We start from the raw sequence: 15,248 nt of genomic DNA, 5'->3' as shown, positions 1-15,248 counted from the left end.
TTCTGGAGTCAGCGAAGGCAAGATGGTCAGTGTTTGTATTGTTTCAATCTTTGTCTCTTGATTGGGCCTTTTCCTCATTTGGTCGCTTTCCTGTTCTTTCTTAGTCCTTATCCCTAATTTCCCCGTTTTCTGCAATGCTAATTAATTATAATTACGGCTTAATAAGGAAAAGGTGACTAGAGGTGACCCTGGTCCTGCACCTGCCCATGCGCTAATGCTGGGCAAACCTGGCGTTTGCAGTAGTTCCTGCTGTTACCTTGAGATAACTACAGATTTGGCTGTTGGCTCCAATCCTGATTACTCACTTCTTCCTCTTCTCCCTTGTTCATGTCTGACTGACTACTCTTAACAGCAGGATACATGTATTAAAAAACAAACAACAAAAATGTATGGAAATATCCTCTATATAAAATAGGGTACATAGAATAAGGATGCCCAGGGGAGGGGGAGGCACACATCTGTAAACAAACAATTCAGTACAATTTTGTGCAGGGGCGGGGGGGCGGTGTTGGGGGTGACAGGGAGGCTAATGATGCCCAGATCTCAAGGGCCCATTTGTTTGGGTACTTTCAAGGCACTGGGAAGGGCCCTAACAACGTGTTCCCATGATCGTGCACTTTTGTAAAATTTGCGAAAATAAGATAATTCTCTTTAAAACGACTCTTCAAATTGTACAAGGTTCCGGCCTCAAAAACCTTGCATTGCCCTTGCCTTCACAGTCCACTCTGACTGTGAGAGAGAAAAATAGAAAATAACTATGGGAGCGCTTTAAATCCTGGAACTCACTGTGACACCCCTAACAACCCTATCAAGCAGACACAATTTCTTCTGTAAAAACTGCGTCTTGTAGAAAGATCTGGTGAGTTCCCCGACGTCACTGGCCCCAGGTCGGGCCTGCCCCGGATGGGGCTCCTCCTCTCCGGAGCCGAACCGGAGAGCCTCCCAGCGCTCAGAGGAGGGTGAGAGGCCGCAATACGCAAGTTGCAGAGCGGGAAGCGGAGGGCTCGGCCGCCGAGGTATCTTTTCCGTCCGAGCCACCGTCGCGGGACTCCCCGGACCGTGGTTTCTGCGCATGTCCGGGAGTGGGGGTAGGGTTCCCACTCCGGGAAGGAAGACGGAGAACAGGTTATGTGGGAGCCGGCGGGGGCATTTGCCCGCGACACCCTAGCGGGGACCGGAAGTGGAGCAGCTGAGAATCGCGCCGTACGAGCTCCGGCTAGACCGTGGCGACGGCGGCAGCCCCTCTGCTGGGGGAGGACGATGAGGAGCGACGGAGGCGGCGCGGGGGGACGCTGCTGCGCGGCGCCAGGTTTCGTGCCCGCGGCCGACTGCGCAGCCTGCCAGCAAGTCTGAGTAAGTGCGGCCCGGGGACACCGAGTCTCGTGGAGCCCGAGCGCTGGCTCCGCGCCCTCGAGGAGTGTCGCGGGCAGCCGCCGGCTCCTCACGGTGGGCACGAAGCCCTGGCGGGAGGCCGGGGAGAGGCCGCGGGGCTCCAGGGGCTTCCTGGGGAGACGTGCGGGGGCCGAGCGCCGGGGGCTGTGCGAGACCCGGCCCTGGGCGCTGTGCCTGCCCGGGCAGCAGCCGGTGTCGGGCGCCCTGACCCTGCTTTTCCGTCACCTCGCTGGCAGGGAAAACAAACAGAAACCACATACCTGTTTGGAAACTAAAATGCGGTTATTACCGATGGCTCGTCTGGTGTCATTTTGTTTCGGGAACCTGACACGCTCTTAATACTATGTGCCAATTGTATTTCCAGTAATGTGTGGAAACCTATGATCTCTAAAAATGAGCCCTCCACACCCCCACCTTCCCACACAGAGATGAAAAGTAAAATAGGAAAACCTTACCTACTAAGATTAGAGGGATGCAGTAGCCCTGATTTAGTCACCTCTAGTAACAGGTTTACATCTGCGAATACCATGGCAAGAAGTTCTGGGGTTTTTAAGAAACATCAAGAGAGCACCGCATACCATTGAAGTCAGTTTGCTAAAGATTTTTGTTAATATTTATTTTTGTAAAATGCATTATTAGTGTTATTGCCCAAGATGCCATAACTAAAAATAAGTCTCATTTAACAACTCTTTTACTTGCATTTGCTGTAAAACAGTAACTGAATAGAAAGAGACAAGAGTATATTGGCTTTAAGTTTTGATGTTTGATTTTCCTTGATCTTCTCCTTGATGGTTTTTTTTTTTTGCCCGTGGATTAATATTTGTGTGCATGCTTAGGTTAATCACATATCTTTGACTAAAATATTTAATTTTATTCTACGTAAAAATTCCTGATTGTTCATTTAATGTTAGTGTCATGATTATCTTACCTACTACATCAACAACTCAATTCAGTAATTGTTAATAGAGACTTTTTATGTGCCTACTGTAGCCTATAGGCTATATACTGAAAATACAGAGTTGAGTAGGATGAAGTAAGTCCTGTCATCAAGGAACTCACAGGCTATGTAAGCAGGTTAATTACCCTGTAATAGTAAGTGCCACCGTGTAAGTTTGCACAAATCACAGAATGTGAAATGGTTAGCAGTAGGGAGTAGGGAACCAGGGAAAAGTTTCTAGAAGATCTACCTACCTGAGCTTGGTTTTGACAGAAATATAGGCATTGCCTTATTCGGTCGCTTCCAGTGAACCATATCCATTATTTAATCCAAGACTAGTTGGACTTCTGATCGTACTTACTTTCACTTAATCTGCTCTAGTAGGTAGACAAATTTTGTCTCATAGAAGTAGCTGCATTTATTAACATTATTGTTAACAGACCATTCGCCAAAACAGTCTCCTTTCCACTGTACCACACCACCTTTCATTGATAGTTAATTTGGAATGATGAAAGCAAGGCTGCTTCTGGACCTACAGGTAGCTCTCAGCAAACTCGCTGCTGTCTTCTCAGGCACATCAAAGGCTGTCTGAATAAAAGAGTTTACTAACCAGGTTGTCTTGGGCCAACAATATTGCTTAGTAGTAGGTATAGGAAACTGTTGGACCAAACATTTTTCTATGATCTTCCCTCTCGTCACTTATTGCATAGGAATCTATTTCTATTTCTCTCTTTTCATTAATTTAGAATCTAATTATTACTCAAGGCTTCTAAAAATCTTTTTAATTCTTGTTTTGTTGCCTCAGGAAAATCTAAAGTCTTTAAATACCCTTATTTGAGTAAACCTAAAAAAGGCTCTAGTTCTTGTAATTCTTCTAATTAAGATTTTTCCTCAAATGACAGACTTCATAATACATTATTTTTTGTTGCTGTTTCACATGATGTTAACTCCTTTAACAACAGTACGTTCTGCTTAAATCCCTCAAAAAAGTGTATTTCCAGGACATGAACCACGTGCATTTATGAGCTAGCCTGAAAATCTAACTACTTCTGTAACATTGGTTTTATGTAAGAAAACAAATTCTTAGTTTTATCCATGTGTTTTATAGATAAAGTTTTAGAAAATTGTCCATACATAAGTCGGAAACTTGGTGAACTTCATTATCAGTCTAAATTCTGACATCACTATTTACAGTTTTAGTTTTAGGCTTGCAGATTTTTTTAAAACTATTTCAGATATTTATACTCTCAGAACAAATTGTGATTGGCTTCCATAGTGACAATAATCTCTGTCAAAGTTGACTCTATTTGCCAAGTCTTTCATGCTTCAAGAAGGGGGAAAGCACAAAAATGCTACTAAGTTGCTGTCTGGTATAATTTTTGAGATATTTGCTCATGTGGATTGAAATCCCAGTTTAAAATGCTGTCTGAACTATTCAGTTATCCAACATCTCCATAGGCACTTACTGTTGATTTGTCCCAGAGGACTATTAATACTCACTTTTTCATTATTGATGACATGTGGGTAACCATTAGGGAAACAGATAATTCATTCTGTGGTGTCTCCAACACATTGATAGCCGCTATTTGTGTTTCCATTTCAGCTGTGCAGCTGGCATGGTTTCTTAACTTCCCAGTGCTTAGCAGAAAATGAGGTATATTGATGTAAGAATGTTGAATCTGAGTTCTATATTACTTGAAATATGATTGGAAGCTGTGAATTCCTCTAGAGGACCCTGGGGTCTCCTGTGATGTGGTTGTCAGCAATGACACATGAACTTGATTTCTATTTCTTAGTCTTCACTCAAACCTACACATTTTCCTGCCCTTGTAGATATTTTTTTAATGAGGAAAAGTTTTTATTTTTAAAAAGCTGTTCTTAAAATTATCAATTTAAGACAAACTTAAGGACCTTTTAAAAAAATAATAGTATATTTATGATTTAGGATTTTTTAATTGCATTTAAAATTGTTTAGCCTTTTGTCAAATTGTTTTGGGGAAATTCATATTTAATTCACCTATAGGTAAAAACATCTTGGCTGGGCGCGGTGGCTCACGCCTGTAATCCTAGCACTCTGGGAGGCCGAGGCGGGCGGATTGCTCCAGGTCAGGAGTTCAAAACCAGCCTGAGCGAGACCCCGTCTCTACTATAAACAGAAAGAAATTAATTGGCCAACTAATATCTATATAAAAAAAATTAGCCGGGCATGGTGGCGCATGCCTGTAGTCCCAGCTACTAGGGAGGCTGAGGCAGTAGGATCGCTGAGCCCAGGAGATTGAGGTTGCTGTGAGCCAGGCTGACGCCACGGCACTCACTCTAGCCTGGGCAAGAAAGTGAGACTCTGTCTCAAAAAAAAAAAAAAAAAAAAACATCTTTTGTAGTTTTCAAAGACCATTTGCTATTGACTGAACCAATAAATCAAATATACAATGCGCAACACAATGTAAACTTTTATAATTCAAAAAAATCAATTTAATTTGTGGGGCAGTTCGGACCTTTATTAGAATGTAATTTTATCTGTGCTAAAATGCTATCTGTAATGGAAAAACAGTTGTCTAGTTTATTCTCCTAGTTATTAGGGCAGTAATAATTAAAATGTATCCACTCCTATAGTGTTAGTTTTAATTTTTGACATATTCAAGTTGTTATTCTTTATTTTTAAGTTTTGGATTAAATATTACTTGGTAAAAAAAACCTTAAATATATTTATAATGTAATGCACATAGGGTTTAAATAAATGTAATACATATTACTTAATTTGAAGGAGGCAAGTCTCTGGGGGAAAATGCAATAACATTATATAGTTAGACAATATAGAACAGTGGTTCTCAAACTTTTTCATCTCAAACCTCTTGTTTGTTTGTTTTTTTATTTTAGACACATAGTCTTGCTCTGTCTTTCAGGCTGGAGTTCGGTGGTACTATCATAGCTCACTGGCTCATTGTAGCTTCCAACTCCTGGGCTCACGTGATTCTCCCGCCCATGTAGGTGGGACTACAGGCAGAAGCCCCAGTGTCAGGCTTCCTTTACATTTTAAAAAATTATTGAGGTGCTCAAGGAGTTTTTGTATATATAGGTTATATAGATGTTTATTATATTAGAAATTAAAACTGGGGATTTATAAACTACTTAATTCATTTAAAAATAATAGTAATAAGTGCATTGCATATTAACATAAATTTGTGTGTGAAGCAATTGCAATTACAAAAAAGAGTATGGCATTGGTTTACATTTTTGTAAGTATCTTTAATGTCTGCTTAATAGAGACATGCATTCAGGCTCTTTTAGTGAAACATGAAGAAAATCAGGCTAACACACATTTGTAGTTGTAAAGAGAGGAGTATTATAATAATAGTCTTCTCAGAGAATTGTGGATTTTCTGTGATATTACTCCAGCACTCAACAGTGGTTGTTCCTTAAAGGTGTGTTTGCATCATGCCATCTGAAACCTGTATCCAAGAAGTTTTTTCTCTGTTACATTAAGATGTATTGGTTTATCTTATAATGGATTTTTTTACTCATGTCTGATTTTGTGGCACCATTCATCGGTCATTTGGTATGTATTGGTTTATTGAGTTGTGCACATGAGTTGTGCACATTCTTCCAAATGGTGATTCATTCAATAGATGATCAAACAAAATCACATATGTTATTATCACTACCACCACAATGCCATATGAAAGGTCTCTTATTCTTGGGAGCTATTGGCAACTTCATTCGTTTTCTAGAAAATGTCTGCCAAAGGCTATAGTTTGTCTATTGTCCTTTTAAATAAAATTGTCACCTAAAGAAAGCAACTAGTTCAGCTCACAATTGACCGTGTTTCAATATACAGCCCAAGTGTTTTATGTGTACTTCCCATTTGTCCCACATGTTAAAAAGATGTGTATTCATTGTTTGAAATATGAATAATTTTTACTGTTTCTTTATGACATTCTTAAATAAAACTGGCTTTTCCTCCTCTTTTATTGTGAGTTCATGGTGATAAAGAATACAGTGACCTTAACACATGATGTCACTGCCTTGATTCTTGCAAAGGTATTGGCAGTTAGTTTTGCCCATCATTGCTTGTGTACCATTACTGCAAATGTTGAATGGTGAAAAAATAAATAATGTCTTAGTATTATTATGAGTATAGTATTGATCTCATGGGCTCCATTGGAGGGTCTTGGGTACCTCCGGAGTCTGTGACAACCTTTTGAGAACCACTGGCATAGGTGAGATAACAGAATCTTTCTGATATCTTTCTATGGGTCCTAAAGTTCATCCAGTTTAACTGCTCTATTTTCTTCTACACTATCCTTACAAGTATTCATTTGGATTATGCTGAATACTTCCAGTTCATGTGAAAATTTGTGCTACACTACATGCATAAAAATAAGTGGCATAGACAGCTGTTTGATGGCAAATATGAGATTCTTAACCCTGGAGTTGTGCTTTCTCCTGTTTTTTAAAAGTTTGTGTATGTTTCCACTTGGTTTCTGTAAGTAACTAAGCTTAATGAAACCCAGAGATTACTAAAATTATGTTGTAAAGGACACATAGTTAAGGTTTTAAAGTTCTTTGGCTATATTTAAGGACAATTGTGACCTTTCTTTGATTTTTCTTTGTCTCTATAATTAAATGAACTTATGTTAGACACACGTCCAGTTACTTATGTCCATACGTGTCTTCTGAGTAGCTCATTAGTTGCTTGATGGCTACTGAGTAGATCATGAGCTACTTGAGAGCAAGGGCTATGGTACATTTATCACTTTAAAATTGTCTACAGTGCCTAAGCACTGTGATTCACATAGCAGGTGTCTACCCATATTATTTGTGGCATTGTCTTTAATCTTAAAATAATAAAGTAGATTGCATCAGAATGAGGTAACTGTCTCTTTGGGAAGAGTCTGGGAAACCAATTAAGGGACTGCTTCAGTGGTCCACACTGGGTTTGATAACCCCTTGGAGGTCTGCGGCGGTATTCTGAGGACTGATATCATTAGGGGTGGGTGTAACTTTGATATTGCTCTCCTTTAAAGCAGTAGTTAATCAAATAGTTATTTAAATTAATTTTCCTTAACAATGAACCATTTGTGATCTTCCAAGTACCTAAATAAGGGAGCACATGAGATGATTAATAGAGATCAGATGAGCATGGCCATCACTCACTCAGTTGACTTATTCAGATAATATTGGTAGCCAACAAGGTGGTCTGAGAACTTTACAGATTTAAATTTTTTTTTTATTTTTAGTCTTAAATTGTTTGTTCTTCATCTGTAATGGACTTAAATTTAGAGACAGGAAGCATATAGAACACTAAAGTGACTATAACAAGTTAATTAGGACAATCAAATTCTCAAGATGATTATGACCATATATGTTAAGTTGTATCATATGATCAGAGTTCTTATATAGCATATCAGGATGTTGCTGATACTTCAAAACCATTCTTTTAAAAAACAAACAATCATATCTACTTTGTTTATATAGTACATTATAATAGTAAAGATAATTCATGCTTTCAATAGATTATCTGTTGAAATGTGCTCACTGATATCAATGTGACACCTCAAACCACTGCATTTAGAATGAAAGCACAAAAATTATTTCTAAGGTCAATGTTTTTCATTTAAATATTAATACAAAGGCAGTGTATGTTATGATAAGGTACATGTTTTTTATACTGTAATACATAATTAATGACTATTTTTGATACTGCAACACATAATTAAATTCTAGTCTACATATTAAATATTGGGCTTCAAAAAGACCCATGCTTTTTAAAAAGTGTGTTTGTTTACACATCATGTTTCTTTGTTCATCATTAACATAAAGCTTGTAAAATGTTGGGTGGAGGGGAGTATGAGTGTAGTTTTGGATAAGTTTGAGATGTTAATGAAGCATCAGGTACTTGAGTACCAGGTAAATTGAGATTGTATTAATAGGTGAAGAGTAGATTTGTAGATAAGGAATAATTCATACACAGGTGTGATATTGGAGCAAAATGGAATGAAATCACTGAGGGAACAAATGTAGTAATTTACAAGACAATGGATGAGACCTTGGAAAATACCTACTTTTAGGGGGATAGGGCAGAGAGAATTTTGAGTATACTGTAAGCTAGAAGAGGAATTCAATGGTGAATGCCATTTTGGGGGTGGAGTATTGCAGTGTGTATTGAGAAAGATCCACTGGATTTATTTATAAATGAGGGTGTTTTTTAAAATATTATTATGAGAACTCATTCATCAAAGTCTCAAAGTGGTTAAGGAATTACTGGAGGTGGTTAAAGCCACAGAGTGATGGGTTTTAGAAATGTTTAACATGTGAGATCAGATCTGGTAATATGGCAAAGGAAGAATGAGAAATGGGGATGTCACGTATTCTTTTAAAATGTAGTCATAAGGTTAAAAATATGCAGTAATGATGTAAAAGAAAAATGAAAGATGAGACGTTATTGGTTGACTATGTTTTTATTATACACAGAACAGGTCTCATGTTCTTTCCCACTAAGCAACTCTTCTAGTTAGTATAAACTTTAACATCGAGTATATTAAACTCATTATTTCTCCAGATTCTTTATGGTGCTAAGATGTTATGAGCAAATGCATTTTACATGCAAAAGAGCCTGACAAATAATCAGTCCATCTCTTCTGATGACACATTTCATGAATGTCTTGCCTCATAATATGTACTTAATTGCCTCTTTCATCTGTGTGACCAGCAGCTCTGGTCTTGGGGTCAGCTGGACATTCCTACAAGACCCAGTAGACCATAATGGACCGTACTATGCACTACCCACTCTCTGCTCTGTTGAAAAATACCAGATGGAAAACCCAGCATGTCAGTGTCAGGTATATTGTTCCCCGGTGATAGATAGCTCAGGTCTAGTGGAAAGATGACATATAGGTGGGACTGAGCACCACCCTGGCTTAGCTGCTTCATGCTCCACAGGACACAGTGTCTTTTCTAACCGCACCTGGGCATAGCATCCAGGACTCAGCAAAGGGCAAGCCAATTACAAGTCATCAGAGAAGCCCCTATTTACACTTCCCCCTGGGCATAAATAGCCCTGCTAACTGCCCAGATACTCAGTCCTGATGTAGTTCAGCAATAGAAGTCATTTTTACTACAAACAATGTTGTTTAGAAACAGTTGAAATCCCATCTTTATCAGGTTTCCAGGGAGACAGTGCTAGAAGGTTAAGGAGAGGTCATTTTTTATACAGAGAAGGAGAAAGTTTTTGTTAACTCTTTACTCATACTAATTTTTTGACAAATAAATAGAAAACTCTCGCATAATGCTGGCTGTAGGACCTATGCAGTTGACTTTTATTAGAAGCAGTGTTCAATTTTATTGACTATCTTAATATCTGGGTCTATATGAAGTTGTTTTTACATATCAGCAGAGGGCTCATAGTGATTGTGTTTTGCTGGTAGTGTCAGCAAATGTAGTAAATAAAAAATTTTTCTCAATATTGTTCACTTGTCCCAGTTCCTTTAAGAGCATCTTTAAGGTGGAGATAATGATACAGGGAACAGAGATTATTGGCAAGTTGGAATAGGGAAAGTCTAAAAATAAGGCAGTCTGTGAGTGGAATTCCCATTAAACCACCAATATATCAGAATATATGAAAGAGAAGAGACACACACCCCAGAACAGTTTTTATTAAGCTGTTCTTAAAATTGACTGCCATTTGATATTACTCAAAATGAATTGATTTTTATTCTGACTTGCATAGTGTAACAATCCATTGTAAGATTATGTTTGCAAACATAGTGACTTATCAGGAATGTTTCGTGAAAAACTGCAAGTTTATTTCTTACTATTCTTAACCAGTAATAGACCCAAACAAATATACCAGTTTTTCTCATGTACAGTTTTAAACATATGTGCCTACCACTCAGAATGCTTTTGTGTTCTTAGAAATGTAATAATTCAGCTATGTTACTAGATTATTTAAAAAACATTTTTAGTCTTGAGTATATATAAAGTGCTATGCTGCTATTCATTAGACATACAGTAGTGAAAAAGGGAAACACAGTTCCTAGCCTTATAGATTTAAATTCAGTATTGTTTGCTAAAATTAGAAATTAGAGGCTACTAAAACAAAAAGAACTTTTCAGAGTTCAGTAGTTGAAAATCTTAATTATATAAATTTATACAGATGTCAGTGTAAGGTTCAAATTTAAAAATATGCTTTATTCATGTATTTGGAACTTTATATTTTATGTGGTGTTATAATAGGTTTTTAAAATAACTAATTTGAGCAGAACACAGTTAAGAAAGTCATAGTAGAGCCAGAAATGAGCCAGAAATACTAGTCACACAAGCTAATAAAGTTAACGTATCTGTAGCATTTATAAATGGTTTTATTATTAATTTTACTTGATATGACTGACCAACCCTATACGTAAGCATTTTTAAAATACTCATTCTACTGAAAAGGAAATCCAGACTGGAATCATAGGTGATAAATACAAGTTATTTGGGAAGTACGTGATACAGAAGAGATTTTAAGGTTGATGGAATTTTAAAGTGTACTTTCCTACTCATCAAATAAATGGTGTTTGAATAACTCATCTTTGATACCTCTGTCATAAATGATTGGCTCATTTATGAAAAAACAGTAAAATTTTAGATATTTTTCACTAAGTATTTAGGTAGTATGTTAATTACCAAATATTGCAGTGTTCTGATATATATTACTATATATATGTACACATACATTTATACTAGATCCCAACCTTTATTAATCCTAATTATTACACAAAAATTAAAATTATTTTGATATATAAAGTTAATGCCAGTGTGTTTTCAATTTCTCCAGAACAACTTATGGGCACAAACTACAATCAATCAGATATCACTTGTACTTAAAAAAATAAAGTTAACTAAACATTAGAAGAGAAATTTAAGTGACCAGATAAGTAGTTGATACTTATCTACTAAATAGGAGGAGTATAAATTAGCCCTGCCTGATTTAAGCTGTTGACAAATAACTGTGGTAAATTATAAAACAATGAAAATTCAGCATTTAACAGGTTTAGTATTTGGTTTCTATACTGTAACTTCTTTTAATGTAATTTTTAGCCAAGTTTAACACCTACAGTGTTCAGGTATTGCTCATATTGTAGTGTTTAAGCTCAGATTTTTATTTTACCTTTTGTATGTGCTTCTCTGTGGATTGCATGTAGTGCTCAGTAACAAAACTTGCTACCACTGGGTGGCAGTGTTGATTTCTGGGAAACCAAAACAAATGCTATGTTGGTTCATGTTCAGAAAATTCATTTGAATAAGAATTCAAATATGAAAGTCTGTGTTTAGTGAAATAATAGTGAAAATCAAATTTATTAAATCATCCAACTTACTGTCTTTATAACCAATCTAATTTAACTTGATTTTATGATATCTTTTTGGTATATAAATCTAATTTGATATATACTGAAATGCCATATGCGTTAACTGATTATGTAGAATAATATGGAATACAGTTTTTTAAAAATTGGTCATTAGCATTTATTTGTTAATGTTAAGGATAACTTCTTTATAGTAATTTGGTAAGTAAAGGGATATTTAGCATTTAAAATTTGGTAAATAAGCATAAGTAGGTGAATAGTGCCTAAGAACGCTTGTGACATAGCTCAGTTCTTTTGCCCCTTTTTTTTTTTTTTTTTTAAAGGGACAAGGTCTCTCTCTGTTACCAAGCTATAGTGCAGTGGCACCATCATAGCTCTTTGCCGCCTCAAATTCTTGGGCTCAAGTAGACCTTCTGCTTCAGCTTCCTGAGTAGTTAGGACTACCAGCCTGGCTAATTTTTTGTGGAGATGGATTTTGCTGTTTTGCCCAGGCTGATCTCCAATACCTGGCCTCAAGTGATCGTCCCACCTTGACCTCCTTTTGACTTTTTAAGGCAAAATGTATCCAGGCCCTTTTTGCCTTTTTAAGACAACATGTATAAACTTGTTAACAGAAAATTGTCTTTTAATAGCTTTTCTTCATTTTCTTTGTATCAGTTATATTTTTCAGTAATCGTTCTAAAAATTTTTCTCTAGGAAGTCATTTTGTTTTCATTTATCTCTGCTTCTCAGAGAATTCCTATACATTTGTTTCACACTTATTTCCCAAGTATTTATTGCCATGTCAGTACATCTTAGCAATCTGTGTTGACTCCATGGTATGAAACTTCAATAAGGATTATATAAAAGAGCATATCTCATGACAGTAGCAATTTGAAATTTATATTTAATTAGATGTGCAAGACAAATCATTCAACTTTTTCTTAAAAGTAATACAATAATAGAATGTAGTGGTTAATTTAAATAAGTTACTTAAGTTTAGCTGTGAAAATCTCCAGGTAAAAGGGGAGATTTTTATTATTATTTCTTACCCTAGTTTTTTTAGTTATAATTTTTTTCTACAGTATAAGAAAGTTGACAATAAGTTATATTGGATTGCCCTTGTCAAGTTAGAATTGTTAACTACTTCTTTAATAAAATTTACCCTGGGCATATATAACTTAACAGTAAATGTAGCATGAAGTCTGGAATCAGGCTTGCTTGCCTTCTGGCTCTTCTCCCTTGGGAGCTGGAATGATGTCCACTTATGTATGCCCCTGCGCTTCTGTTTCCTCATTAAAAAACTGGGAATATAGTATCAACTTATTTTTCTCTCAGAGCACATGAATAAAGGTGTTTGGCAGCAAATAAGCACTTTTTAAAAGATGACTATAATGTGATGAGTATTTGTGTTTCGTAAATATGGCAGTGGAGGGATATAGTAGAAAGGAGACTATTGAGAACGAAAAGTACAAGGGGAGTTATAGCAACCAGTTTTGTGGATGGATTGAACCTATTAACACATTTAACAATTAAATATGGCCTAGTGTTATAGTTTATTATATCATGAATCTTTTAAAATAATAGATATATGTTGAATTAATTATTGATATCCCCTCTGTCTTTCTTTCTCTCTAGGGTACTTACAGAGAGCTACAATGGAAAAGTCCTGGATGTTGTGGACCTTTGTTGAAAGATGGCTAATAGCCTTGGCTTCATGGTCTTGGGCTCTCTGCCGTATTTCTCTTTTACCTTTAATAGTGACTTTTCATCTGTATGGAGGCATTATCTTACTTTTGTTAATATTCATATCAATAGCAGGTATTCTATATAAATTCCAGGATGTATTGCTTTATTTTCCAGAACAACCATCCTCTTCACGCCTTTATGTTCCCATGCCCACTGGTATTCCACATGAAAACATTTTCATCAGAACCAAAGATGGAGTACGCCTGAATCTTATTTTGATACGATACACTGGAGACAATTCACCCTATTCCCCAACTATAATTTATTTTCATGGGAATGCAGGCAACATAGGTCACAGGTTACCAAATGCATTGCTTATGTTGGTTAACCTCAAAGTTAATCTGTTGCTGGTTGATTATCGAGGATATGGAAAAAGTGAAGGAGAAGCAAGTGAAGAAGGACTCTACTTAGATTCTGAAGCTGTGTTAGACTATGTGATGACTAGACCTGACCTTGATAAAACAAAAATTTTTCTTTTTGGCCGTTCCTTGGGAGGAGCAGTGGCTATTCACTTGGCTTCTGAGAATTCACATAGGATTTCAGCCATTATGGTGGAGAACACATTTTTAAGCATACCGCATATGGCCAGCACTTTATTTTCATTCTTTCCAATGCGTTACCTTCCTTTATGGTGCTACAAAAATAAATTTTTGTCCTACAGAAAAATTTCTCAATGCAGAATGCCTTCTCTTTTCATCTCTGGACTCTCTGACCAATTAATTCCACCAGTAATGATGAAGCAACTTTATGAACTCTCCCCATCTCGGACTAAGAGATTAGCCATTTTTCCAGATGGGACTCACAATGATACATGGCAGTGCCAAGGCTATTTCACTGCACTTGAACAGTTCATCAAAGAAGTAATAAAGAGTCATTCTCCTGAAGAAATGGCAAAAACTTCATCTAATGTAACAATTATATAATGTTTCCCTTTTTGATTAATGCATTCTATTTTAATTTGTGCAGAATGATAAAGAATGTTTCTTTTAGAAGCGTGTTGTGTCTGTACTTGTCTGAAGAGTGACATTAAACTTTGGAAGGACTTTAGTGCTCCTTTATGATGATCCGAATAGTTTTTTACATTTGAACTATAATTCTTGGGATTATTTCATACATTTTCATCAAAACTTTCAATGTGGTTATGTATTCATATCTTTAGTTTACTTTTTCAATATAATAGAGATTATTCAAAAGTTTCTTGTTGCTAAACTGGTATAATCTATGTTACGCAGATTAATAGTTGGGTGTGGAGGGAGATATGTAAACAAGAAACATTTGGGTATTATTTCTTAAGTAAATACTGGGACAATCATGGTAAGCAAACTTAGTTCTGTAACTGCATTTTTCAACTTACAGTTAAAATGAAATGCATGATGGTATTTTATTCCTTGAATTATGCAATGCAACATTTTAAATGTAAATAGCACTGGTCATATACTGATGTATATGATTACCTGGGTTATATCTATTTTTATGTAAACTCTTATTTTGCTTTTGGCAAGAAGTGAAATTGAGGCCTGTGTACAGGTTGCCATCAAATTTTGCTCTGGTGAATGCTGAGATCCAGCTTTTTCTTACAAATAAATTGGATCCTGTTTCCAACGTAAATGTACCAAGTTTTTGTTAAATACAGTCTGGATCATGGCATCTAGAAATAGAAATTTAAGATTTTATTGCAGCTTTGATGTGCATATTGGAACTTTTTAACATTTGTAATTTTGGTGGCAAAGAGAATTTTAGCTTCTGTCAGTTTTGTAAGTCTAGAGCTGAACCACTAATAACAGTCATAGTGAAGATTAGAACTGCCTAAGAATTAAATTAGGAAGTCTTATCATTACATGGTGTAC

General features: G+C 36.4%; 1 protein-coding gene across 1 annotated transcript; it reads left to right on the top strand.

The window, feature by feature from the left end:
* Window positions 1-984: 984 nt before the first annotated feature.
* On the top strand, window positions 985-15,003 carry ABHD13 (abhydrolase domain containing 13). Its single transcript, XM_012752014.3, has 2 exons — window positions 985-1,353; window positions 13,291-15,003. The coding sequence occupies exon 2, from the start codon at window positions 13,311-13,313 to the stop codon at window positions 14,322-14,324; it is 1,014 nt and encodes a 337-aa protein (XP_012607468.1). The 5' UTR covers window positions 985-1,353; window positions 13,291-13,310; the 3' UTR covers window positions 14,325-15,003.
* Window positions 15,004-15,248: the final 245 nt, after the last annotated feature.

The sequence above is a fragment of the Microcebus murinus genome, chromosome 13 (assembly GCF_040939455.1).
Source record: "Microcebus murinus isolate Inina chromosome 13, M.murinus_Inina_mat1.0, whole genome shotgun sequence".
Classification (NCBI taxonomy): Eukaryota; Metazoa; Chordata; class Mammalia; order Primates; family Cheirogaleidae; genus Microcebus; species Microcebus murinus.
This window is presented reverse-complemented; position numbering and strand designations above follow the sequence as displayed.

Bases quoted from the DNA above. Each gene is read 5' to 3' on its own strand.
- ABHD13 (XM_012752014.3), top strand. From the start codon at position 13,311: ATGGAAAAGTCCTGGATGTTGTGGACCTTTGTTGAAAGATGGCTAATA.